The 26,558-nt window shown below is 48.3% G+C and overlaps 1 protein-coding gene across 3 annotated transcripts; it reads left to right on the top strand.

Moving 5' to 3' along the window:
• Positions 1–9,614: 9,614 nt before the first annotated feature.
• Positions 9,615–25,037, top strand: GPKOW (G-patch domain and KOW motifs). Of its 3 annotated transcripts, XM_034649301.1 has the most exons (13): positions 9,615–9,630; positions 16,783–17,233; positions 17,322–17,394; positions 17,867–18,086; positions 18,186–18,310; positions 20,232–20,341; positions 21,127–21,340; positions 21,769–21,901; positions 22,579–22,705; positions 22,905–23,028; positions 23,119–23,188; positions 23,723–23,808; positions 23,908–25,037. In XM_034649301.1, exons 2-13 carry the CDS (start codon positions 17,058–17,060, stop codon positions 24,040–24,042), a joined length of 1,593 nt encoding a protein of 530 aa, XP_034505192.1. In that variant the 5' UTR covers positions 9,615–9,630; positions 16,783–17,057; the 3' UTR covers positions 24,043–25,037. The 3 variants fall into 3 exon arrangements, with proteins under 3 accessions (XP_034505192.1, XP_034505193.1, XP_034505194.1); XM_034649303.1 differs by lacking the exon at positions 9,615–9,630 and having other exon boundaries at positions 17,189–17,233; positions 17,932–18,086; XM_034649302.1 differs by lacking the exons at positions 9,615–9,630; positions 17,322–17,394 and having other exon boundaries at positions 17,932–18,086.
• Positions 25,038–26,558: the final 1,521 nt, after the last annotated feature.

Raw genomic sequence — 26,558 nt, 5'->3', positions numbered from 1 at the left:
GGGGTGGCCTGGAGACCGAGGTCTGCAAGGGGGAGCACTTGGGCACAATGCTACTGTAGGGGGAGGAGGAATGGGCTGCAGTGAGAGACAGCCTGTGACCACCGCTTTGTGGAGGAAGAAACTGGGGCCACGGGGCTCACACACCTACCTGTCCAGGGCCCCACAGCCAGCCAACAACAGCTTGGGCCTCAGGCGGCTTGCCCCCAACATTCACTGGGGCTGTGACTGTTGCACTATGGACACTGTGGGCACTTTCCCTGTGGACCATTCTGGGTGGCTGGGCAGCCTCTCTCGTCCACCTTTCGGGGGCGGTGTTGTCATAGGTGAGAGGGGATGGATGGTCCCTGCTTCCCTTTCTCCTGCAATCTCTTGGCCCTCCCACCTCTGACCTGACCTTGTGGGGGGGGGCAGAATACACTGGACCTCATTGTCTGCTCTGTCCTGTTCTTATGCCAATCACCTTGGGCTGTCACAGTTCACCAAATTTTGTGCACTGTTTTTCCCATCCTTCTTCCCTTTACCTGTGCTGTGTCCTCTGTATAGGAGCCCTTCCCAGTCATTTGTCCACCTGAAATAGGACTGCGCGTTATCAAGGCCCAGTTTTAAGGCTTCAATTTTCCATTCATCCTTTTCTGAAAAGAAATGCAGAAGATGGATGATTAGCTATGTAGAATTGTAAACCAACGTACTTCTGTCTGTGAGGAAGAGTTTAGGCTGATTTATTTTCCTGAGTCTTCTCAAGAGAACTGGATTGAGAAGAAAAACCAAGGCTCATCCCTGGGCCCCCATGTCCTCTCCTTCACTGGGGAGCCTTCCCACTGTCTCCTCCAGGGTCCATTCCCCTTGAACCCCCTTTGGGGACTTCCCCAATCCTGCAGGGAAGTGCTGGTCACTGGGGTAACTGGCCTTTCTGGGCCTCTGTCTGCCTGTCCTGGTATCTTTGTCTGGCTGCCCACATCTGTCCCATGTGTCCCAACCTGAGTCTGGTGTTCGGTAGGGGAAGATTGAGACCCTTTATAGCACTGTTCTCCATAAAATTCTCATTCCTTTATGTCTGTGGACATTCGCTAACACCTGGTCAGAGCTCAGCCCCATGCAGGGACAGCTGGGTACATGGGGCTGAAACAGCCCTGGGCTCTGCTATTAGCAGGCACCCTCTCTGGAGGAAGAGGCCCTACCGGATGCCTACACAGACATTGACAACACAATGTGGTCAGGGCTGGCACCTGCCTTTCTTACAGGTTTGTACTGGAAATGTATTTCTCAAAGTAGGAGGGTACATCCAATTTTATTTAATAGTTACCACAGCTTATTAGTTTTAGACTTTTAACCTTATAATATGTGGGCCTCCATTTGTGTTCTCACCCTGGGACTCACAAATGTTGTGGGATGGGCCCGGTCAACCTCAGAAACAAAGAGGGAGCACAATGATTTCAAAATTTGACATGCTACAAAGACAGAGTAATAAAAAGAGTGTCCGACTGGGCCTGGATTAGACAAACTAATCAGTGAGAAGAGGGGTTTTGGATATGGGTGTATATATAGGAACTTGATACATAAAGTATAGGTGGCATTACACATCAAATGGAAAGGATGGAATCTTCAGTATATGGTGGGAAAATCAGCTCACTCTAACCTCAGTAAGATACCACCTCACACCCACAAGAGCGGTTACTATCAGGAAAATGGAAAAGAACAAGTTCTGGCCAGGATGGGGACAAGTTAGAACCCTTATGCATCGCAATGGGAATGTAAAATGGTGCAGCCACTGTGCAAAACAGTTTGGGGTTCCTCAAAAATTCAATGTAGTCTTACCATATCATCCAGCAGTTCCACACCTAGATATATACCCAAGAGATTTAAAAGTGGAGAATCAAACAGATACTTGTATGCAAATGTTCATAGTGGTACTATTCCCAATAGCCAAAAAATGGAAACAATGCAAATGTACATAAAGGGATGAATGGAGAAGCAAAATGTCTATAAACATACAATAGAATATTCTTTAGCCTTAAAAAGGAATGAAATTCTGGCACATGCTACGACATGAATGTTGAGTGAAATAAGTCAGTCACAAAAAGGCCAATAGTGTTTGATTCCACTTGTGTGATGTACTTAGAGTAGGACAATTTATAGAGGCTGAAAGTAGAATAGGGATTACCAGTCGCTGGGGGGAAGGGGGAATAGGGTGTTATTTTTTAATGGGTAGAGAGTTTCTGTATCCATGGATGAGGCAGGACTGAAATATTTTTTTTTGAGATTGATTTATTAATTTGAGCAAACAGTTGTGAGCAGCAGGAGGGGCAGAGGGAGGAGAGAGAATCTCAAGCAGAATTTGCTCTGAGCACGGAGCCCAACGTGGGGCTCCGTCCCATGACCCTGAGATCATGACCTGAGCCGAAATCAAGACTCAGACGCTTAACCCCCTGAGCCACCCAGGCGCCCCAGGACTGAAATATTTAAAAGAGGGAAGGCTTTTATTTAAAGCTTAGATCCAGGAAGTTGACAAAGAAGGAGTGAGGCTCAAATCAGTGAATAGGTAGGATTTTTGACATAGATTAGCCTAAATCAGAGTGTGGGGACAAAATGGAGATAATAAGAATACATTAATGTGGGATGTCTGGGTGGCTCAGTGGGTTAAGCATCTGCCTTTGGCTCAGGTCATGATCCCAGGGTTCTAGGATTGAGCCCCACATCAGGCTCTCTGCTCAGCGGGGAGTCTGCTTCTCCCTCTCCCTCTTCCCCTGCCTGAGCGTGTGCTCTCTCTCTTTCTATGTCAAATAAATAAATAAAATCTTTAAAAAAAGAAATGCAAAGAACAAAACAACTTTGAATAAGCAGAAAGTCAGAGTACTTACAATATTTGACTTCAGATGTATTACAGAGCTACGGTAATAAGACAGTCTAATACTGGTGACAAAAGAGACAGATCAATGGGAAAGCATATTAAGTCTGCAAACAGATCCACACATATATGGACAACTGATTTTCAAGAGAAGGACAAAGATTTGTCTGTGGATAAAGGAGTATATTTTAAATATATGGTGCTATAACAATTGGATACATATTGGATATAAATGTTAAAGATTTTATTTATTTATTTGAGATAGAATGAGCTGGGGGGCAGAGGGAGAGGGAAAAGCAGGCTCCCCACTGAGCAGGGAGCCCAATGAGGGGCTTGATCCCAGGACCCTGGGATCATGACCTGAGCCAAAGGCAGACGCTTAACTGACTGAGCCACCCGGGTGCCCCTACATTACATATAAATTTTATACACACAAAAATAAATTTGAAACAAATTTCTTTACATTAAATGGTTTTTGAAAAATGGTTTCATTCAGGGGCACCTGGGTAGTTCAGTTGGTTAAGTATCTACTTTGAGCTCAGGTCATGATCCCAGGGTCCTGGGGTTGAGCCCTGTGTCTGGGCTCCCCGCTTGGTGGGGAATCTGCTTCTCCCTCTCCCTCTGCCCCTTCTCCCCCCACACCAACTTGTGCTCACGTGCACATACTCTCTCTCTCTCAAATAAATAAAATCTTAAAAAACAAAATTGTTTCATTCAAAATAGGTCATACACCTAAATGTAAAACCTAGAACTATACAATTTCTAGAAGTAAGGAGAAAAACTTTGTGACCTTGGGTTAGGCAAAGGTTGTGTAGATAGATTTTCAAAAGCAAAATCCATAAAGGAACCAATGGATTAATTGGACTTAACCAAAATTCAAAACTTCTGCTTTTCTTTTTTTAAAGATTTTATTTATTTATTTGACAGAGAGAGAGAGATTGAGAAAGAGAGAGAGAGATGGCACAAGCAGGGGGAGTGGCAGGCAGAGGCAGAGGGAGAAGCAGACTCCCCACTGAGCAGGGAGCCCAACGTAGGGCTTGATCCCAGGACCCTGGTTATCATAACCTGAGCTGAAGGCAAACGCTTAACCGACTAAGCCACCCCGGTACCCCAAACTTCTGCTTTTGAAAAGACAATGCAAATCGCTCTTCTTAAGAATTGTATCCATAATATACACATAATACCCAAAATTTAATAATACAACCCCATAAAATAGGCAAAATATTTGAACACATAGTTTATCAAAGAACATATATAGATGGCAAATAATCGTGTCAACAATGTTCAATTATTATTAGTCTTTAGGGTAAGCAAGTGAAAATCAGGATGAAGCACCACTGTACACATATTAGAATGGCGAAAAGTACAAAAGTCTAACAATACCAACTGTTGGAGAAGATAGGGAGGAAATGGAATTCTCAGAGACTGCTGATAGAAATGTGAAATGATATAGCATCTTTAGAAAACAGTTTGGCAGTATCTTAAGTTAAACGGATATATGATCCAGCCATTCTACTCCTGGGGATTTACCTAAAAGAAATGAAAGAATGTATCTACACAAAGACTTGTATATGAATGTTCATAGTAGCTTTATTTGTTGTCTTAGTCATCTTAGGCTGCTATAACATAATAGTATAGACTAGGTGGCTTAAACAACAGACATTTATTTCTCAAAGTTCTGGAGGCTGTGAAGTCCAAGATCAAGGTGCTAGCCATTTTGGTTCCTGGTAAAATCTCTCTTCGTGGCTTGCAAATGTCCACCGTCTATGTGTATCTTCACATGGAGGTGGGGAGAGAGAGAAAGGCTCTTTCCCTCTTAAAATGCCTCAGTCCCATGGGTTTAGAATTTTACTGTTATGACATCATTTAACCTTAATTACCTCCTAAAGACTATCTCCAGATAGAGTCACATTGGGGGTTAAGGCTTCAACATATGAATTTTGGGGCAATACAATTCAGCCCACAGTGTTCATTAATAGCCAAAAACTAAAAACAACCCAAATATCAATCAACAGGTGAATGGATCAAGAAACTGTGTAATAGGGGGGCCTGGGTGGCTCAGTCGTTGAGCATCTGCCTTCAGCTCAGGGCATGATCCCGGGGTCCTGGGATCGAGCCCCACATTGAGCTCCCTGCTCTGCTGGGAGGCTGCTTCTTCCTCTCCCACTCCCCCTGCTTGTGCTCTCTCTCTCGCTGGCTGTCTCTCTCTCTGTCAAATAAATAAATAAGTTTTAAAAAAAGAAACTGTGTAATATTCATGCAGTGGAACACTACTCTGCAATAAAATGGAATGAAAAATTTGGACGGATCTGTTAAAATCAAAAACATATGGAGTCCAAACTAAAAAATTTCCCGAGGAGACAAAACCAGTTTGGGCATATAAACAAAGTTTAATTTAGCTTATTTTGCAAGGCTAACTTGACCTGGGTCATTTCTTGCTTAGGCCTCTGGAAATCATAACAAAACTTAAACAGTTTCCCAAGGTTGATATGAAGTAACCACTGGCCAATTCCCTATCATTGAAGAAAATTCTAATATTTTAACCCATCACTGTGAAGAATAAACAGTCACCACTTTTTCACTGTATAAACTGCTTAACAATATACCCCTGAACTTCATCCCATGTTTTGGTTTGAATGCTCCTGGTCAGCAAACTATTTTCTTGGTGTGTGCACAATAAACTTTTACTAATTACTGATTGATTGGTTTTACTTCTGCTATTTCTGAGCTTTTGACAGATCTCAAAGTAACCATGCTTAGTGAAAGAAGCCAGGGGCACCTGGGTGACTCCTTTGGTTGAGCGTCTGCTTTCAGCTCAGGTCATGATCCCAGGGTCCTGGGATCGAGCCCCACATCAGGCTCCCTCTCAGTTGGGAGCCTGCTTCTCCCTCTCCCTCTGCCTGCCACTCCCCCTGCTTGTGCTCTCTATCTCTCTCTCTCAATCTCTCTCTCTGTCAAATAAATAAATAAATAAAATCTTAAAAAAAAAGAAGCCAGACCTGCTCCCCCAAAAGAGTACATACTATATGATTCCATTCATATAGAAATCTAGATGTCACATATATGTGGGATCTAAAAAACAAAACAAGTGAACAACCACAAAAGCAGAAACAGACCCATAAATACAGAGAACAAACTGGTGGTTGCGAGACGGGAAGGGGTCAGGGGTGGGGAAAATGAGTGCAGGCGAGTGGGAGGTACAGGCTTCCAGCTATGGAACAAAGTCATGGATGAAAGGCACAGCATAGGGAATCTAGTCAGTGGTATTGTAATAGTGTTGTATGCTGACAGATGGGAGCTACACTGGTGGTGAGGATTCACCATGCTGTGTGCCTGAAATTAATGTAACATTGCGTGTCAACTTCGATTTTATTTATTTATTTATTTAAAAAGATTTTATTTATTTATTTGACAGAGAGAGAGAGAGAGAGAAAGAAAGGGAGAGGGAGAGCACAAGCAGGGGGAGCAGCAGAGGGAGAGGGAGAAGCAGACTCCCGGCAAAGCAGGGAGAAGGCTATGGGGCTCAATCCCAGGATCCTGGGATCATGACCTGAGCTGAAGGCAGACGCTTAACCCACTGAGCCACCCAGGCGCCCTTCAACTTCAATTTTAAACATCTAGAAACATGCAAACTAATGTGCAGTGATAGAATAAATCAGTGGCTGGTGAGAGCAGGACACAGCAAAGAGGAATTACACAGCAGGAGGATAACTTTTGGCAGCAAGAATTATGTTTCCTATCTTGACTGTAATGATAGTCTCGCAGATATAAACACAGTTAAAAACCTATCAGATTTTGTCAAACCTCAACCCACTAAAAAAAAAGAAGGCTTGATTAAATTTTTAAAAATCATGGAACACTACATCAAAAGCTAATGATGTACTGTATGGTGACTAACATAATAATAATAATAATAATAATAATAATAATAATAATAATAATAAAGAATTGGGTAGGGCTATGAGAAGAACTGACTTAAATCCATGAATGAGGTGAGGTGAAAAGGGGCAACAGGTTTATATTCATGAATGGACAAGGCTAAGGCATTGGTTTAAACCCACATTGGAGCTGGACTGAGAGAGATGTTGGCTCTGTCCACTCTGATAGTAATCAATATAGATTAAAGATAAACACAAGGGCTGCTACCACATAGCTTGGCTGGTCCCAAGGCATGTGATTTGGAAGCTTTATCCCTAAATCCTTGACAATTTTACAATGCACACCTCATTACCATCACTTCCCAGAGGGTACACTGAGACTCCAGATGAATTGGTGGCTAAGGTTCCACCCCCTGTACGAGGGTGGGCCTTCTGTCTGGACCTCCTCACCCTCAACCATGCCAACAACTTCAGCGACCTAAGAACTGTTGCTTCAACCCAATCCTTGCCCCTGTCCCCAGATTTGTGACCCTGGTGGCTTCAGCTCTTAGTGAACCCCTACCCACCATCCAGGGTCCCCGCTACTACAATTCCTCCCTGAGGCATCCTTGGACACCCCATTTTTTCCATAGTACACCAAGACTGAGCATCTCCCAGAATGGAAGCTATCCCCATTTCTAGACCCTGGAACCCTCATCCACTTGACAAGTTCTCTGACCCATTTCCAAAGCACTGAGGTTGCCAACGTCTGGAGCCTCCCCTCACCATCTCCCCATCCTGACCTTTTAACAGTACACAAAGCCTGCAAAACCTCTCATCCACCAATCTACAGAGCCTCAAGCTCCCTTTCCCCAGAATGTAAGTACACCTCTATCCCGATCACCAGTTCCCAGAGCCGTGAGCCCAAGATCAGAAGCTTTTGCTATCCCTCTTCAGTGCTCGAGGTCTCAACTAGAACAGGGAAAGGCAGTGAATGAGGTCTAGTGTATTCCCCCTCCAGACAAGGTCAGGTCAGAGGTGGGAGGGCCAAGAGATTGCAGGAGAAAGGGAAGCAGGGACCATCCATCCCCTCTCACCTATGACAACACCGGGCCCCCCGAAAGGTGGACGAGAGAGGCTGCCCAGCCACCCAGAATGGTCCACAGGGAAAGTGCCCACAGTGTCCATAGTGCAACAGTCACAGCCCCAGTGAATGTTGGGGGCAAGCCGCCTGAGGCCCAAGCTGTTGTTGGCTGGCTGTGGGGCCCTGGACAGGTAGGTGTGTGAGCCCCGTGGCCCCAGTTTCTTCCTCCACAAAGCGGTGGTCACAGGCTGTCTCTCACTGCAGCCCATTCCTCCTCCCCCTACAGTAGCATTGTGCCCAAGTGCTCCCCCTTGCAGACCTCGGTCTCCAGGCCACCCCCCCCCACTTTTAATACTTAAGAGGGGCCTCATTTCTCCCCTCTCATTGGCTGGCGACCCCTCCCACCCAGGGGCCTTGAAAGCCTCCTCAAGTTCAGACCCCTACCAGCCCCTCCACTCTCCAAGGCACCTGCCCTTCCCGGCTTTTGGAGTCCCCCAACCCTATCATGCTCTGGGCCCCAAACCCTCCCATGCCCCCCAAGGCTCCAAACACCCGCCCCCACTCCTGCCCGGTCCAACAGACTCTTCAACTTCCCAAGTAGGAAACACTGACTGCAAATTTGCTGAGTGCCCGCCCTACTATGAGCAAAGCTCTGTCGGAGGCTGCAGAATTCCCTGGTAAACGTGGGCTCCACTTCTGCACCCCCGTTTTTAGTTGTCAGAGCTAAAACTTCTCTGGGCCTCGACTTCCCCTTCTCGCTCGCTCGTGGGCTCGTGGCCTAACCACCCCTCCTGGGTGGAAAAAGGAGCCCAGCGCAGGCTCCTGGGCTAGCAGAGTCGGCGCCTGAGGCAGAGCGAGGCCCCGCGCTCGCGCTGGCTGCNCGCACCGCGGGGCTGCGCACCAGACCCGGGGGCTCTCAGGAGTCTCCGGGGCGTTGTGCCAGAGGGGTCTGCCCGGGGTCACTGGAGACACCTAGTCACTCGGGGCTGTAGTGAATGGCGGGGCGGGGTGTTGGGCGGGGGCCTCTGAGGATATATGGAGGGGCAGTTGGGGCTACGTGGGCCATCAGGATTGCCTAGGATATCCGAAAGGGGAATCGGGGTGCCCGGGCCACAGCGGAGGCAGGCCGTCTTCTGTCGGGACATCTGGGGGAATCGGGGTCCCCTCGCTACTGTGCGGGGCGTTTGGAATCTGGAGTTACGAAGGGGTAGTCGGAGACCTCCAGAGATAGTCCCAGGGTGTTGGGAAGTGTCCAGGAATATTTCGGTCAGATAGCTCTCTCCAGGGAAATAGTGGGGGCAAGCGGGGGTCCACGGGCAGGCCCGCGATGGTCGGGGGTTGCGGGAGAGGGGCAGTGGGCGACCTCCGGAACTATCGAGGGAGTGGTCGGGGAGCTCCGAAGATCTTGAGGGGCATTCCAGGTGTTTGGACGTCGGGGAGCGTGGAGGTTCGCCGAGGCTCGGGCGGGTGCTGACCTGTTCTTTGCACCCGCGCAGGCCGGGACCTTCCCCTGTCCGCGGGCCCCAGAGCCCGGCAGCTCCTGGCGCGGCTGAACGCGCGCCCCCTGGCGGCCCGAGCTGCGGCCGACGTGGCGGCGCTGGTACGCCGGACGGGCGCCACATTGCGCCTGCGCCCCAAGGCCGGTGCGTGTCGGGGGGCGGGGCGGGGGCCTCCCGGGGGGCGGGGCCTGAGTGGACGGACCGGGGACTTGTTGGTTACTCCCCTGGGTGGGGCCAATGGGTGTGAGCGGCGGCGGGGCGGGGCGGAGGGAGCTTCGAGGGGGCGGAGCCTTGGCGTTATCCTAGAATATTCCACCAGGAGGTGACCCTGGGAAAGTTACTGAGGTAGGTAGGTGAATGTTGCATGGTTAGTTTTGCGTGCGGGGCTGGATGGTTATCCCTGTCAGTGGGGGCTTCGCCGGCCATTTCTGAGCAGGTGGGGCCTGGAGAGTGTTGGGGGCGGACAGTTGGCTGGGGGCGGGCCTGGAAAAAAGTGCACTCTAGGGGGTGTTGCCTGCAAACGCCAGGGGGCGGGATCGAAATGTCAGGAATGGGTTGAAGTTTCTAGGCCAGTTAGAGGGCGGAGCCTGAAAAGTTCAGGAGCCCCGTCTTGGAGTTGCACCCCCAGGGAGGGCCTGGGTGTAGTATGAGGAGCGGGATCTTCGCGCTATTAGAGGACTATGGGAAAGTCTGGAGGTGTATTTAAATAGCCGGGCCCAGGATTAGTTAAGAAGGCGTATCGGGTAATTATTCATGTGAGTGACACCTGGAGAATTGCTTGATGGGGCACTGCCTAGGTAATTAAATTGTGGTCGAGGCTGGATGTGAGTTGGAAGAGAGGAGGGTAGAATGTAAATTTAGGGGGTTGCGCCTATGTTAGGAAAGTCACTAACAGCTTTCTTAGCCTCTTCCTTACAGCCGGCTTTAGCATGCTGTAATTGTAAGGACAATTATATGTTGAATAGTCAGTCACTTGTCTCAAGACCCTTTTGCCTCTCACACAGGATTCCTAGTGTGCCAAATACAGAAAAATGTGAAAAACCTGGGGATACTTTTGGGGGGCTTGAACAGTCCGTGGCGCTGGAGACTTCCTTAATGAATCTTGGGGGCACAGATTGGGGGAGATGGTGGCAGAGGAGGATGGGAGCTGCAGGAGAGTAATCAACAGGGCCAGGCTGAGACTCCAGCACAGGCCCTTAGTCAATATTGTATGTCTCTTCACTTACTTAACGTCTTTTTAAATGTTTTTCAACAATGTTTTGTAGTGTTCACGGTACAATTTTTACAGTTCTTTTTTTTTTAAATCTCTTTCTGAGTATCTTATTTTGAGGCTCACGTAAATGAAATTATTTTCTTAATTTCATCTTTGTAGAAACACAATGGATTTTTGTATATTGATCTGTAACCTTGCCAAGCTTATTAGTTCTAATACCCACTAAGGAGCAAAAAATCAACTAAATGTGAAGATTTAATTGGTTTTATTAATCAACTCATGAATTGGTGAGTGTCCTACCTAACAGAGAGGTCTGAGAGGAGGTATACAAAATTGCAGGGTTTTTTTTAAATTTTATTATTATTATTTTTTAAAGATTTTATTTATTTATTTGACAGAGAGAGACAGCCAGAGAGAGAGGGAACACAAGCAGGGGGAGTGGGAGAGGAAGAAGCAGGCTCCTAGCGGAGAAGCCTGATGTGGGGCTCGATCCCAGAACGCTGGGATCACGCCCTGAGCCGAAGGCAGACGCTTAAGGACTGCACCACCCAGGCGCCCCTGCAGGGTTTTTTTTTTTTTAATTTGTTTATTCGTTTAAGGGAGAGAGAGAAAGAGAGAGAGCGTGAGAGCAGTCGCGAGCAGGGGGAGAGGCAGAGGGAGAAAGAAAGAAGCAGACTCCCCACTGAACGTGGAGTCAGATCCAGGGCTCCATCTCAGGACCCTGAGATTATGACTTGAGCCAAATTGAAAGTCTGATGCTTAAGCGACTGAGCCATCCAGGCACCCCCAAAATGGAAGGTTTTTCTATGAAGGAAGATGGGGCAAGGAATTATTAGCAAAAGAAAAGAAAGTACTGTTTCAGGCAAGATCACTTCCCCTTATGGGGAAAGGTAGGGTAAGGGGGCTCTTACCATCCAGATTATCTGATCTTGCTTTGGGAAATGAGACGGCCCCATGTGAGAGATTACCTCTTTGGTGCAGACCAGAAAATTCCAGATTAGGGGCGCCTGGGTGGCGCAGTCGTTAAGCATCTGCCTTCGGCTCAGGGCGTGATCCCAGCGTTCTGGGATCGAGCCCCACATCAGGCTCTTCCGCTGGGAGCCTGCTTCTTCCTCTCCCACTCCCCCTGCTTGTGTTCCCTCTCGCTGGCTGTCTCTGTCAAATAAATAAATAAAATCTTTTAAAAAAAAAAGAAAAAAAAAGAAAATTCCAGGTTAATTGGTTTAAAATTCCACTCCCTAAGAGGTTGAAATTGCATTTCTGGGTTTGCTGTCACTCCACCTTGGGCCTATGGCTTTCTTTTTAACCCTTCCAAGAATTCCAAAGGAATTATACCAAAATTCTGATGTGCTTCCAATAATAAAAAAAGGAGTACTCACCAAGCAAACTAGTACTCACTAAGAGAAATGAGTACTGACCCCCCCCCAAAAAAAGTCTTTAAACAGATCCTGAATAAAGTCAGAAAGCTCGGGGTGCCTGGGTGGCACAGTTGTTAAGCGTCTGCCTTTGGCTCAGGGCGTGATCCCAGAGTCCTGGGATCGAGCCCCACATCAGGCTCATCCACTGGGAGCCTGCTTCTTGTTGTTAAGCGCCCCCTGCCTGTGTTCCCTCTCTCACTGGCTGTCTCTCTCTCTGTCGAATAAATAAATAAAATCTTTAAAAAAAAAAAAGTCAGCTCAACCAAAGGGATGGAGTTGAGAATCCTAAAGGAGACTCACCAAACCGGAAGTAGACCGTGACTCAAAGAAGTGAGTAGTGCAAGGGGCTCCATGTGGGTACCTCAGTTGAATCCCTGGATCATCATTCTTGGGGGTCATGTCCTTTGGATCTCACTTCTGACTCCAAGGAATAGCGACCTAAATAAAGAGGTAACCTTAGGTACGCTCACAATGATGAGTTTATTTGGGAATAGCAGAGGAATTGGAATTTGGGACTCATCTGTAGCTTGCTACAGTTTGGGTGTCCAGAATGGCAATTTCTCTGCTATTCCCAAATAAACTCATCTTTTTGAGCTTGCCTCAGTTTGCTTCTTTATTTAGATTGACGTTTATAAAAGCTGCTTTGTAGTCTTATCTGCTAGGTATCTTTAAGGATGCCCAGGGCCTCTAAGCCTGGAAACATGGCCACGAGATTGATTATTGTGCTTCCTGTTTTTAAGACCGTGCTCTGACCCACCATATTATTCTACTTTCCAAACATTGTGACTATGTCCCACTTTCATTTAAGTATATTTAAAGCTTCACATTTAAAGGTTCTAGTATATGTGTTCCATCCCAGGAATGTGTTATAATTCATTTATCCTGTCCCCTTCTCTTGTTCATTTAAGTGGTCTTCAGTGTTTTGCTATAAGAAATAATACTATGATGAATCTCATATAAAAATCTTTTCGGGGGGACGCCTGGATGGCTCTGTCGGTTAAGCTTCTGCCTTTGGCTTAGGTCATGATCCCAGAGTGCTGGGATTAAGTCACGAGTCTGGCTCCTTGCTCAGCAGGGAGACTGCTTCTCCTTCTGCCTGCTGCTCCCCCTGCTTGTGCTCTCTCTCTGATAAATAAATAAAAATCTTAAAAAAAAATACTAGAACTTCTATTTAAAAAAATATTTTTGGGGCACCTGGGTGGCTCAGTTGGTTAAGCAGCTGACTCTTGATTTCAGCTCAGGTCAAAATCTGGGGGTCAGGGGATTAAGTCCCATGTCAGGCTCCCCAGTTGATGAGGAGTCTGCTAGAGATTCTCTCTCTCTCCCTCTCCCCACCTCTCTAAAATAAATAAATCTTTTAAAAAATATATTTTTGTGGGGCACCTGGCTGGCTCATTCAGAGAAGCATGGAACTCCTGATCTCAGGGTGGTGAGTTCAAACCCCACGTTTGGTGTAGAGATTTCTTTTTTTTTTTTTTAAGATTTAATTTTTTTATTTTTAAAGAAGATTTATTTATTTATTTATTTATTTATTTATTTATTTATTTATTTATTTATTTAGGGAGTGCACAAGCTGGGGGAGGGGCTGAGAAAGAGAGAGAGAGAATCCCAAGCAGACTGCACACTGGAGTGAGGAGCCCATGCGGAGCTCAATCTCACAACCCTGAGATCAAAACCCAAGCCGAAATCAAGAGCCAGATGCTCAACCAACTAACTGAACCAACTCAGGTGCCCCTAAAGATTTTATTTTTTTAATTTTTTAAAAAAGATTTTATTTCTGGGGCGCCTGGGTGGCACAGCGGTTGAGCGTCTGCCTTCGGCTCAGGGCGTGATTCCGGCGTTGTGGGATCGAGCCCCACATCAGGCTCTTCTGCTGTGAGCCTGCTTCTTCCTCTCCCACTCCCCCTGCTTGTGTTCCCTTTCTCGCTGGCTGTCTCTATCTCTGTAGAATAAATAAAAAAAAATCTTAAAAAAAAAAAAGATTTTATTTCTTTATTTGACACAGGGAGAGACAGTATAGGCGGGGGAGCAGGAGAGGGAGAAGCAAGCTCCCTGCTGAGCAGGGAGCCCGACGTGGGGCTCAATCCCAGGACCCTGGGATCATGACCTGGGCTGAAAGCAGCTGCTTAACCGACTGAGGCACCCAGGCACGCCAAGATTTTATTTTTTTTCAGTAATCTCTACACCCATCGTGGGGCTCGAACTCACCACTCCCAAGATCAAGAGTCTCATCCCCTCCAACTGAGCCAGCCAGGCACCCCGAGTATAGAGATTTCTTAAATAAACTTTAAAAAAAATATTTTCACGCATCTTTAATGATTTCCTTGGGATGAATTTTTGGCAGATTTCTGGTATTCTTTCTGGTAACTATTTAAGTACCAGTCTTCTAATTTACAAGCTCTTAATGATGTAGGCAGGCTAGGTCTCAGAACCCAGAGGGGGTCCCATAGGACCAGCCAAGAGAGTCCCTGGCTTCACACAGGATAGAAATCAAATGTGAGCCAAGAGGAAGTAAGAGCAGAGTTTATTGAAGATATAGAGAGAGTGCAGATACAGAGTGTCTGGGAGACTCAGAAAGGAAAGGAAAGTGTTTTTGTTCGGGTCTGGGGCTTTTATTTAGGATTGTGGTCTGATGTAAGTGTCCTCTCAGGCACCCAGAAACTGGTCAGAACAAGAAGGGTCCAGGTGTCCTCCATAAGTCACTAACTCCTTGGAGCTAGGGGGTCTTGGCATCAAGATGTCTTGCTCCGGTGGTCTGGAATATACACAGGACGGCCTCACCTAGTCATTCCTTAGAAGTTATATATCGTGCTGAAAGACTCCAAAGAAATCATTCACTCCTTGATCCTTACAAAGAGAACATACAGTATTTGTATTATAAGGAATGTGTAAGGCAGGTGTGCTGGTCCTAGCAAGAATAGAAGCAGGAAAGGGCAAAAACGCAGCCCTTCAAAAAACAGCCCTTCTTGGGACCCTTTCATTTTCCCTATCTCTTTATGGTCCTACACAAGAAGAATCTGTCCCATTAATCTTTCAAAGCCTTAGAACCTCGCTCTCACAACATATTTAATGTTGGTAATAGAAGCAGAAATAGTTAGGGATCCCTGGAAAAAGAAAGATGGACCATAGCTTTCTTGACATGAAAAAAGTCATTTTAGGCCCCTGATCATCTTGTAATCTATGCCTGACCAGCACTACTTATCCAAAGTGCATTTCTTGCAGAAGTTCCTGAGATGTGTTGAAATAGCAGAATAGACCTCAGTAGGTAATGATTTGAAGGAAACAAAAGAATGTGAGAACAAAGAGACACTATCAGGCCAGGAGATAGCCTAAGCATACCAGGGACAATAAATCAGTGATAAAACTCCCAGTGCTGATTCAAAAGTAAAGATTGACACATATTCTTGAGTCATCTTTGCAGGATCTGAGCCCCTTTGAGCACTCAAATACTGGACCAACTGGAGCCAGAGAGTCGACGATGCTGACCCCTGCCAGCACTCATGTATTTGATTAACTTAAGACCTGGGCTCAATCCCCTTAAGATGACTTTTGCTCCAATTCCATGCTGAATTCCCTATTTTGCAAGCCCCTCCATGAATATATATGCGCCTTTAGCTTAAAACTTACCTGCTTTTGTTGTTGAAGGAGACACTGCTTTAAGAAATATCTCCAGTATTCTCCTTCACTTGTTGGAAGTGAAACCCTGTCTTTTCCTATTCGTTGCTTAGATGTGTCTTGGCTCCATATCCATCAAGAGGTGAACACAGGGGGTGCCTGGGTGGCGCAGTGGTTAAGCATCTGCCTTTGGCTCAGGGCGTGATCCCAGCGTTCTGGGTTCGAGCCCCACATCAGGCTCCTCCACTAAGAGCCTGCTTCTTCCTCTCCCACTCCCCCTGCTTGTGTTCCCTCTCTCGCTGGCTGTCTCTCTCTGTCAAATAAATAAATAAAACTTAAAAAAAAGAGGTGAACCCAGTTTTGGGTAACAGTAGGAGCTACAGTTTACCCTTGAGCAACATGGGTTTGAACTGCATGGGTCCATTTATACCGGGGTTTTTCCCAATAAATACAGTATAGTACTATAAATGTATTTTCTCTTCCTTATAATTTTCTTTTTTAAAAAATATTTTATTTATTTATTTGAGAACACGACAGGGTGGGGGGGCAGGGGAGAGGGAGAAGCAGACTCCCCGCTGAGCAGGGAGCTCAATGTGGGGCTTGATCCCAGAACCCTGGGATCATGACCTGAGCTGAAGGCAGCCGCCCAACCCACTGACCCACCCAGGCGCCCTCAGCTCATGTCTTGATCTCAGGGTTGTGAGTTCAGGCCCTACCTTGGGCTCCACGCTGGGCATGGAGCCTACTTAAAAATAAAACAAAAACGAAAAACCACAAAAAACAAAAATAATACTACATGTAAGAAATGAAATATGTGTTAATCTACTGTTTATATCATTAAGTTTTGCAGTCAACAGTAGGGTGTTAGTAGTTAAGTTTTTGGGAAGTCAAAAGTTACGGGCAAATTTTCAACTGTGGGGGCGGGGGATTGGTCCCCCAACCCCTGCATTGTTCAAGGGTTAACTGTGTGTGTGTGGGGGGGGGGGGTATCTGTTTAAGTGTTATTGTTCCCCCTGGACTACCAGCCTCTAGAAAGGAGAATGTCTATTTTATTACTATTTGAATCCAGAGCTGGTTGTGTATTAAATCTGGGATCGGTAGGCACCATTTAAATGTCTATTTGTTATTGTACACAACCGGCACTCACAGGTTTTTTCTTAATGATGTATTTTATCTACATTTCCCATACCAGTAGGGCACAGTAACGTGCACACAGCAGGTAATTAATAAATACTTGTCGACCTCCTATAGGAAGGAATGAATACCTGGCAAGAATGACTCGACCTCAGCCACACCTACCTCACCCAAGAACTACATTTCCCTTTATGCTTGGCGCGACACACTCCTATGAAGTAAAAAGAGCGACAATTAGTTCTTAAGGCCCCCTTTTTTTTCCCCTTCGCCTGGCGGTGCCGCAGTGTTGTATGGGAAAGGTAGTTCTAGCGCTCGTCGTCTGGACCCTGACAAACTGAGCCCAAACTAAACTTCCCAGCAAGCAGCGCACTCGCCTGGGAAAGAGGGGCAAGATGGCGGATGCCGAAGACGGTTCTTTGCGGCCGGCGGGACCCTCCGCTGCCCCAATTTCATTCAGCTTCAGTCGCACATCCGCCCGGAGACGGCTGGCGGACCCGGGAGACGACGCGGGTGCGGCTCCAGAGGAGAAGGATTTCTTGAAGACCGTGGAAGGGAGGGAGCTGAAAAGGTGAAGCTCCGGGTCTTTCATCCCTTGGAATTCGGTTCGGTGGGTGCAAGTGGGAGGGTGGAATCTGAGTTGATTGTCTTGATGGCAGTGGTTTGGAACGCCTGAGGCACGGCCTGGGGAAATTCGCGGAGGCGAGAAGGCGGGAGTGTGTAACAGGAGAGGTGAGGAAATTGGGCCTGACAGCTGTGGCGTTTGAGAAAAGAGGATGTATTCTTAAGAGGGTGTGTTTTTAGGACTTGAGGCACCCTGAGGTCTGTGCCTTCTTCGAGAAGGAAGGGAGTGAAGAATAACAGGACCCCTAGTGTCTCAGCTGAAGCGGTAGAGCTTCTCTAGTATGGGGAACGGGATGGAGCGGTAGATTCAGGTTGGGGGAGGCCATCATCAGCTTATTCAGAAAGGACAGTCAGAGGGAGAGGCTTCCAGAAGAAAATCAGACATCCGGGAGATTGATGTGGACCCTGGTTCTGGGGAGAGTCTGGGCTGAAGATGGTGATTTGTGAGTTATCGTGAAGGCCATGGAAGTGGGTCTTGGGATGAGCAGAGGGTCCAGGACTGAAGGCTGATTCCTCAAAGGCACTGACATTTAAGAGTTGGGGGTGAGGGAGAGAATCTAAATGTTTTCTCTGAAGGCAGGAGTGTGGCTCAGAACCCACTGACCATGCTACTCTCCCAACTTCACGCCTCTGTGTCCACATCAGTGTGAAGCCCTCAGAAACTCCCAAGGAACTCGTCATCCCTTTAATCCAGAATGGCCATCGCAGGCAGCCACCAACCCAGGCTCTTGGGCCATCCACAAATACTGATGCCTTGATGGATGGGGTGCTGTCTCAGGCTGTGAAGGAGCTCATTGAGGGTGAGTGATCCCCTCTTTGCCTTGCCCCAGTGAAGGAAGGGGGGGAGGAAAATGGAAGGATAGGGTGGGACCTCATTGCTCCCTCCCATTCTTCCTTAGACTCCAAGAAGTCCCTGGAGGAGAGAGAGAATTCGGGTGTCGACCCCACGCTTGCTATCCCCATGATCCAGAAAGGATGCATCCCTAACGGGGAAGGGGCAGACAGCGAACCCCGGGCCGAGACAGTGAGCTGGCCCCTACCTCCTCCTACTACCCCAGCCTCTCTTTGCCTTGTCTGCCAGGCTTGCCTCTCTGCACACAGCAGGGGAAGTCTGTGTGTGTACTAGAGGCCTGTTGCCTATCCATTTCTCCTTCTGTCCTTTTTTGGAAGCCTTAACAAATGAATCGAGATACTGAGGTGTGGAAAACACTTGCATTCTGGGATTATCTGAGCAAGATGAGTCACAAAGGAATAGGGAAACTCAAAGATCCTGAGAGTAGACCCAGCCTGGAGTGTTTGAGGAACACCAAGGAGTGGAATGAGTGAAGGGGAGGAGGAAGAGATGAAGTCAGAAGTGGCAGGGGCTAAACTAAGCAGGGCCTTGTGGACCATGGTGAGGACTTTGGCTTTTACCCTGAATGAGATGAGAGCCATGAGAGGGTTCTGAGCAGAGAGGGACCAAGACTTAAGATTTGACAGGATCTCTCTGGTTGCTGTGAGCAGAGCACAGTAGTAAGCAAAGGCAGAAGCAAGGAGACCAGTAGCACAGGCAGGAAATGATGGCCACTCAGACCAGAGTGGTAGGAGTAGGGCTTAGTGAGTGAGGGAAGAGCAGGGTGAGTATTAATAGCAGCAACACCTTGAGCAGTGACACGGTGGCAGGGAGTCAGTGTGGTGTGGGTCCATCAGTGAAGCAACCTGCAATGTGTCTGGAGTGAGTATAAAGAATTGGGGGGGAGGAATTGAGGGAGTGAGGATGGGAAGTGATAGATAACAGGGGAAGTGAGGGTTGTGTCTACAGAAGCAACCAAGTCTGTCTTTCATACCCATAGACCCCACTTTCACCGCTTTGTTCACAATTTTTTAGCAATGCTTTTTTGGGGCCTAGTTCTACAGCCCCAGACCATCCCCTCTTTCAGCTGAACTGTTCTCGTTGGCCTACAGCTGTCTTCTGGTTTCTTTCATCTTAAAAAAAGGCCTTCACTTCATTCCATCCTGTTCCCGCTTTGGTCTCATTTCTCTCATTTCCTCTCCTTCCCCAGCCTTCAACATCTTAACGGATCAGAGTTCCATCCATCCTTCCTCTCACTTAGCCTAAAAACCTTAGAGTCACTCTTGACTCCCGTCTTTGTTTCATACCTTATATAGAGTCTTTCGGCAAAATCCTGTCATCTCCCTTTGCAGAGTATATCCAGAATCTGACCACTTTTCACTAGCACCTACCTACCACTCTGGTGTGAGCCACCAGCATCTCTCATCTGGACTGTTGCAGAAACTTTCTTCCCCGGGCCCCCTTGTGATGGCCACCCTCCTGCAGCTCCAGCCCAGACCTCCTGATTAATCTCTCACTGCCCCTCTCTGCCTTCACATGTTTTTCAGTCAGGTCGACTTTCATGATGCTCTTCCCACATACCAGACTTGTCCTGCCTCAGGGCCTTTGCTCTTACTGTTCTCTCTGCTTGGGCTACCCATGCTTCTCACATCCTTATGGCTCCCTCTGTCATCTCTTTCTGGTCTCTGCTCAGATATCAACTCAGTGATATTCCCTTCTCCATATCCCTGCATCCTGCTGATTTGCTTTATTTTTCTTCATGTAACTTACCACTACCTGACAGACCATGTTTTATGTATTTTTTTTTTAATTCTGTGCCTCTACAACTAGAATGTCAGCCCCACAGGGCAGGGTCAGGGGTTTTTGTCTGTTTTGGCTACTGGTTTACCCTTATCACCTAGGTCAGTACCTGGCACAGAGTAGGTGCTTTATAATTATTTGTTGAAGGACACCGTGGAGGAGTAAAGTGAGGGACATCGAGAGGAAATCAAAACTAACCTTGAGCTTACTGGAAAAGAAGCACCAAAGGTCACCCATTGAGTGTTAGTAAGCGTGCTTCCAGGGGCCCACCATAGGCCAAGCCTGACCATCCTTTCTCTGCCTGAACCTGTAGGTGCCAGAGGAAGCTGATTACGAGGCAGTCCCCGTAGAGGCCTATGGGCTGGCCATGTTACGAGGCATGGGCTGGAAACCTGGCGAGGGCATTGGCCGCACCTTCAATCAGTGAGTTCTAGGGTAGGGGCAGGGGTAGCAGACAGGGCAGTGAACAAGACCCCCACGGGTTACCGCCCGTCCAGAACCACCCAGGCAGGGAGAGGGCATGTTACCACTCTAAGTAATTCAGTAAGCCTTTCCACTACTGTTTCACTCTCCTGTTTGCCCTTTGAAACTCTGTAAGGGGATCCCATTTACATATAGGTTACCTATCTGAGCATCAGCTTCCTCATCTGAGAAATGGGGATAGTGACAATACTGACTTCCCAGGTCTGTTGCAGAATTACGTGAAATTATGCACATAAAGCACTCATAGCAGGCCCTGGCCCCAAATAAGCATAGACAAGACATTTGCTGTTATCACACAGACTTAGGATCCCTTCTCAGTTCTCAACTCCAAAGAATTCTGAAAACCAAACATTTTTTTCATAAACCACTTAGTAGCCAAACATGACCTGAATTGACACAGAGCATATTATAGTTGGTTTCTTCTGTTTGGTGTGCCTATTTGTATGATTTCCCCTGTATTGATGGGGTATTTGATGACAGAGATCTGCCTCAGATCTCACTGTAGGTAATATGTAATAGATGGTACACCTGGTGTGTTATTAGGTTGGACCAAATGAAATTGCAGTCTAGATTAAAAACAGTCCTATGTGAGATTGGGAAGGATATTCTTAAACATGTTGACAGGGTAGGATTTGGGTGGCGGTAGGGGGGACACTGAAGACTTGCATCCCCTGCCCCCCACCCCATGCTCCCGGCCCAACAGGCTCACACTGTGCTCCCTGCAGAGTGGTGAAGCCCCGTGTCAACTCACTGAGGCCGAAGGGGTTAGGGCTGGGCGCCAACCTGAATGAGGTCCAGGCCCTGGTCTCCACTGGCCCCCACCACCTACCAAAGCCAGATGAGGAGCAAGAGAAGGAAAAGGAAGACCAGCCTCAAGGACTGGTGCCTGGAGGGGCTGTGATGGTTCTTTCTGGCCCTCACCGAGGCCTCTATGGGAAGGTAAGGAACCAGGCTATGCCTAGAGCCCAAGACAGGCAGCAGAGAAGATTGATGGGAGGGGTCAGAGGGAGGAAGAACTGGGTTTAGGTTGGAAAGGCTGGGAGTCCTTGTCTTTCAGGCCTGCCTGGCTTGCTGCCTCCTTAGGTACCTCAGAACCATTTGCTGGGTCTTTCTGGGCCTCAGTTTCCAACTGAAAGAGAGAATGCCACATGCCACATGTTCCTGAGCCTTAAATTCTTTAAAATACATCCAAGGCACAGTCTGGTAGGGGAGACACATGGTCTAGACCCAGTCCCAGACCTTGGGCCAGTCTGGTGGGGGAGACACAGGGTCAGGCCTATTGGAGGTAAGAGTGGACAGCTTGGTCCTGGGAATGTGGGTTTTAGTCCTCTCAGTGCCCGCCTAACTTCTTCCCCCCAACATTTCAGATAGAAGGCCTCGATCCTGACAATGTTCGGGCCATGGTTCGCCTGGCTGTGGGGAACCGCATGGTGACGGTTAGTGAGTACTGCCTGCGGCCTATCTCCCAGAAGGAGTTTGACAAGAACTCTTTGGGTCTCAGTGAGTGAGCCTCTTACCTTGCTGGGAGAATTGGAGAAGCATTGGGGGGGGGCAGTAGGGCCTATCTCTGGGGGCAAAGCAGGTGTCAGATCTGCAGAGGGGAGGGGCAGCAGTCTGCCTGGCAGGTGTGACTTCTGGTCAGAGGTCAGGAGGGGAGAATGAAGATAAGTGGTTTATTCAGTTTGAAGAAAAATTGATCTAGTTACCCTGGGGCTTTAGCCTTTCTGAGAGAGAAAAAACAGGTATGGAAACCTATGCCTATCTCCAGGAGGTCTGTATGTTCAAGGTGATGAGCCTCTCTTCTTCTAGGGCGTGAGGGCAGCTGGGACTAGGCCATGACCAAGGAGGAGGGCATTCTAGGCATGGCAGCAGGGTGGGGCAGTTTGGCAGATGGGAGATTGGTGCTGACAGAGCTCTCGGATTTCCCTGGCCCACACTAGATGGTTGCCTTGGGTCAGCACCATCAGCACATGCTGGAGTGGCTGAGGAAGGAGTCCTGAAGGAAGCCCCAGCAGTTGAAGGGAATGGGAGAGCATTCTGATGGCACTGCGAAGTTGTGATGGTGGGAGGGCCCTGAGGCAGGTGGGAGGTGGCCCGAGGCCAAGGTGTAGCTTGCCAGGTAGGAGAATGGCACACTGAGGTTCTTTTCCGGTTCTCCTCCACACACCCTTGCACAGGCCAGATGAGCAAAACTTCCCCAGGGCAACAGAATGGAACAGCTTTGTCATGGAAGGCCCTCCGGGATCAGGACCTCCCCGGCCAGCGGGAGGACTCAGAGAGGAAGCGGAAACACCTTCCCGACCGGTGGGACCCTGGGCATCTGGGATGGGGGGAGAAGACAAGGCTGCGGGGAGGTTCTAGCAGTCAGGGAAGGCTTCCAGGGCAAGGCAGACACATAGAAGGAACTAGGGACGGCATTATGAGTGGGTGTCACGGCTGCAAAGGTGGGGTGACCAGAACGTGCATCTGATCAGCTAAGCCCCGCATTGGCCCCTTTCCACAGACAGGGGGAGCCTGCAGCCAAGAATGAGAAGGCCGGTCCCTGGAGCCAGCACTGGTTGCACAGGGACCTGCGTGTGCGCTTTGTGGACAAGCAGCACAAGGGTGGCCAGTATTATAACACCAAGGTGGGAACCCTGCAGCCTGATGCCCCCTCCACCCTCAGAGACTAGGCCCCGTAACTCTAACATTCTCATACCCCCTGACCCTCTCCCCAGATGACGATTGAAGATGTCCTCAGCCTGGATACCTGTGTGTGTCGAACAGACGAAGGCCGGATCCTGGAAGGTGAGTCTGAGGGATGACCACTGGGTCGTTGTCATCCTGGAGGCCAAACAGGAAGGCTGTCTTCGACTGAGAGGCTGGCGTGGGCAAAGGCTGGGAGGTTGAGCAGAGTTCAGGTATTTTGCAAAGCCCAGAATCTTCTGACAGAACATGAAGCGCTTCTGTGATGGTGATTATCTGAGCCCCTCTTTCCCCATGGGCAAGTACTGGCATGGAAATGAGCTGTTCCTCTGGGGACTGGACCCTGTACCGATGTGTCCGGAACTCCTCGTGCAGGGCAGGCAGGTGACATGCCCACAGTAAATGGGCTCTGTTGTCATCACCCATCATCTTCATGCATAAGTGCTCCCTTTATTATCATTATTTCTAGGAACTGCTCCTTAGGTGTCCTCACCTGTGAAATGGGGTGGTGGGATCCCCACTTGTCAACAGGGTGCAGGGTGGCTCTGGGGATTACAGGAAAGGCCTTCTGACAGGACCCTGGTGGGCTGGCCCTGGCCGAGGGGGCCTCACTTACTCCCCTTGCCTTGTCTGCAGGTGTGAAGGAAGGCATGCTGGAGACCCTGGTCCCCAAGGTTGAGGGCAACCGGGTGATGGTGGTACTGGGGCCACAGGCTGGAAGGGTGAGTCCCAGACCTGCGTTGGGGGGAGGGTGCGGGGACATGCAGGGGCTGTCCCAGCGTCTGGGTTGGCCTTGCTGACTCTACCCGCCACTACTCCAGGTGGGCCGCCTGCTGGGCCGGGACAGAGAACGGAGCCGGGCTCTGGTGCAGCTGCGGAGAGAGAATCAGCTGGTGGAGCTTCACTATGATGCTGTCTGCCAGTACCTGGGCCCCAGTGACTCAGATGAAGACTGACCTGTGGCCCCGCTCCCGTCCTCTCCCCTCGCCCCCCACCCAGCTGCTGCCAGCTCTGTACAGTGTGAAAAGCCTGTCTTCACAGAGGTGGGGAGGTCATCATTCCACCGTCTGCTTGCACTGCAGCTCTAGGACAAGGACAGGGACAAGGCACGAAGTAGACCAGAAGGGAGGCTCGAAACCAAGTATTTTCCAGAAGTTAGCATGTAATAAAAATCTTTTCCCAAACTTAGTAGAATGATGAGATCATAAATGTGTGCTGAGTTGAGTGGAAGTGGGAGCCGGGCTGACGGAGGTGGGAGCCCATCCAGGCTTCAGCCCCACCGCCGTGCAGGGGCTGACAGACAAGTCAAAGGACCCACCTGCTCGTGAGCTCATTCTCGGAACACCGAAGCTATGAAGTGTGTCCTTTGAGCAGAGACTATGGAGTCTGGAAAGCCGCATCTCTGCCCATCTTTCTGAGCGAGAACCCAGCGGTGGCTCTGCTTTTCCTCTTGGTCCAGATCAGATGTCCAGAGGGTATCTTGAGCCGGTGATGAGAGTCCAGAGGAAAGGGGGGGCTTCTACCCACAAATAGGATGTGTTTGCACTACCTCCCAGAGCAACCAGTTAATTTTCGGGCCCCCATTTTAGTCCAAAACTTTGGCTTGATGGTAAAAAAAAATTTTGTGTGTCCCGGGTAGAATTTCTTTGATTCCTCCAGGTAATTGGACTCTCAAAAAGGTTATTGTCAGACGGTCCTTAAACTTTTTCCTATTTAACGGGCTGAGATAGAAAAGCAGCAAGGGAAGCCAGGGCTTTAAGCACATTTGCTTCTAAATCATCCCCAATCACTAAGTTGTTGATGTAATAAATGGTATTTGAATTAGATCAACACCACTTGTATAAACTCATGACATGTCAGAACATAGCGCAGCACTGGAGAATTTTTTTAAAATAATTGAATTATCACATTAAAATTCTTACATTTTTTTCTGATTAAATCTTTAAAAAAATTTTTTTACTTGTGGAAGTGTAATTGACATGCAATGTTATCTAAGTTTCAGGTGTACAGTATAGAGATTTGACTCTTCGATACGTTACACCATGCCCACCCCGTGAAGCGTACTCCCCAGACAACGTTATTACAGCATTATTGACTTTCTTCTTTATGGCGTACCTTTCATCTCCCTGACTTATTTATGTATTTATTTTGATAACTGGGAGTTTGTACCTCTTAATCCCCTTCACCTACTTTGCCCTTCCCCCTCCTCTTTGGCAACCATCCCCTAGAGCAGGATAATAGAGCTAAGCTGCTGTCCCTGCCAAGCAGAGGCAGACTGCTGTTTGGAGCCAAAATTGAGCAGCTGTAGAAAAACAGTGAGTTGGCCAAATCAGTGGCCATATGCCGAGTAAGGTAAGGGTTGATCAGAAAACCTTCTAGTCTCACACCCCAACGTGAAGTACACTTGCAAAGACCAATTTTACAGATTTACTGATTTGTCATCCCTAATTAATTTCAGAACTCCTCTGTTTTCAAGATTGGCCTAGCAGGGTGGTTAAGGCAGACAGCAGAGGACAAATCCCCACTCCCAGTTGCTCCTGTTCCTGAGCCGTAATGGTGATTGTCCACACTGCCCCCAGAATTCTCGGCTGCGTTATATTTTTCATGTTGTGGGGAAGGAATATCACACCTTCTCAAGGTTCTCACTTTGGCATGTCTGATAGTCCATTTCCCATGTTGTATGTGCCACACCCAGTCAAGAAGTCCTCCTCCTTTCTCCAGATCGTAATAAATCCATCTTGGTAACACCTTCGAGAAGAGCTTAAAGCTTCCTGGGGAATGGCACTGGTCCCCTGTCGCTGCCCTGCAGTGTGGCATAACCTGGCAGTTTCAGACAATCCCTTCCTCTCCTCCCAGCATCATGATACTTAAAATAGATCTTTCATCAGATTTCAGTTCCTGGAGTTGACTGTCTTCTCCCGAGCCTGTCTTCAAAAACGGGGCCTGAAGTTCTTGAATAAACCCCCGTGTCCAGAACACATAGCCCTAGCAGAGCACCTGGTCCCCCAACAGACCCTGAGTGGCTTTTTGTGCTTCCCCTGAGTGCTTCCCTGCTGATCCCTCGGTTCCAGGACAGGCTCCTTATAGCCCGAGAAGTGTGGACAGTGTCAGGAGGCTTTCCCAATCTGTCCCTTATTCATTGCGCACAAGGAGAGACAAGGCTGCGCAGTTCTCTCTCAGCTCTCTGCCTGGTGCTTGCCGACTGCCAAGGTCACCCCTTCAGCCACAACAGCTGTGAGCCTATGAATTTTCCCCGGGCCACCCACAAGCCAGGGACCACGACCTGTACAACTTGTTCAGACTGGCTTCCTCCACACCACAGGGAATGAACAAGATGTGGGTGAGAAAGCATCTGCCTCTCCTGCTAAGTCTCCAGAAGTCTCCCTGGCAGGGTGCTGCCTCTGTTAAAAACGGTCCCGACACAGCCGTGAATTCATGGTAGCATTTCAAGAAGCAGCTAGCTTCTTGGCCT

This window comes from Ailuropoda melanoleuca, chromosome X (assembly GCF_002007445.2).
Source record: "Ailuropoda melanoleuca isolate Jingjing chromosome X, ASM200744v2, whole genome shotgun sequence".
Taxonomy (NCBI): Eukaryota; Metazoa; Chordata; class Mammalia; order Carnivora; family Ursidae; genus Ailuropoda; species Ailuropoda melanoleuca.
Note: the sequence above shows the minus strand (reverse complement) of the source record. Positions and strands in the feature narration are given on the sequence as shown.

Coding starts and splice junctions, on each gene's coding strand:
- GPKOW (XM_034649301.1), top strand. CDS start 17,058: ATGGCGGATGCCGAAGACGGTTCTTTGCGGCCGGCGGGACCCTCCGCT. Junction 21,902..22,578: donor CAAGAACTCTTTGGGTCTCA/GTGAGTGAGCCT, acceptor ACCCTTGCACAG/GCCAGATGAGCAAAACTTCC. Junction 23,809..23,907: donor TGGGGCCACAGGCTGGAAGG/GTGAGTCCCAGA, acceptor CCACTACTCCAG/GTGGGCCGCCTGCTGGGCCG.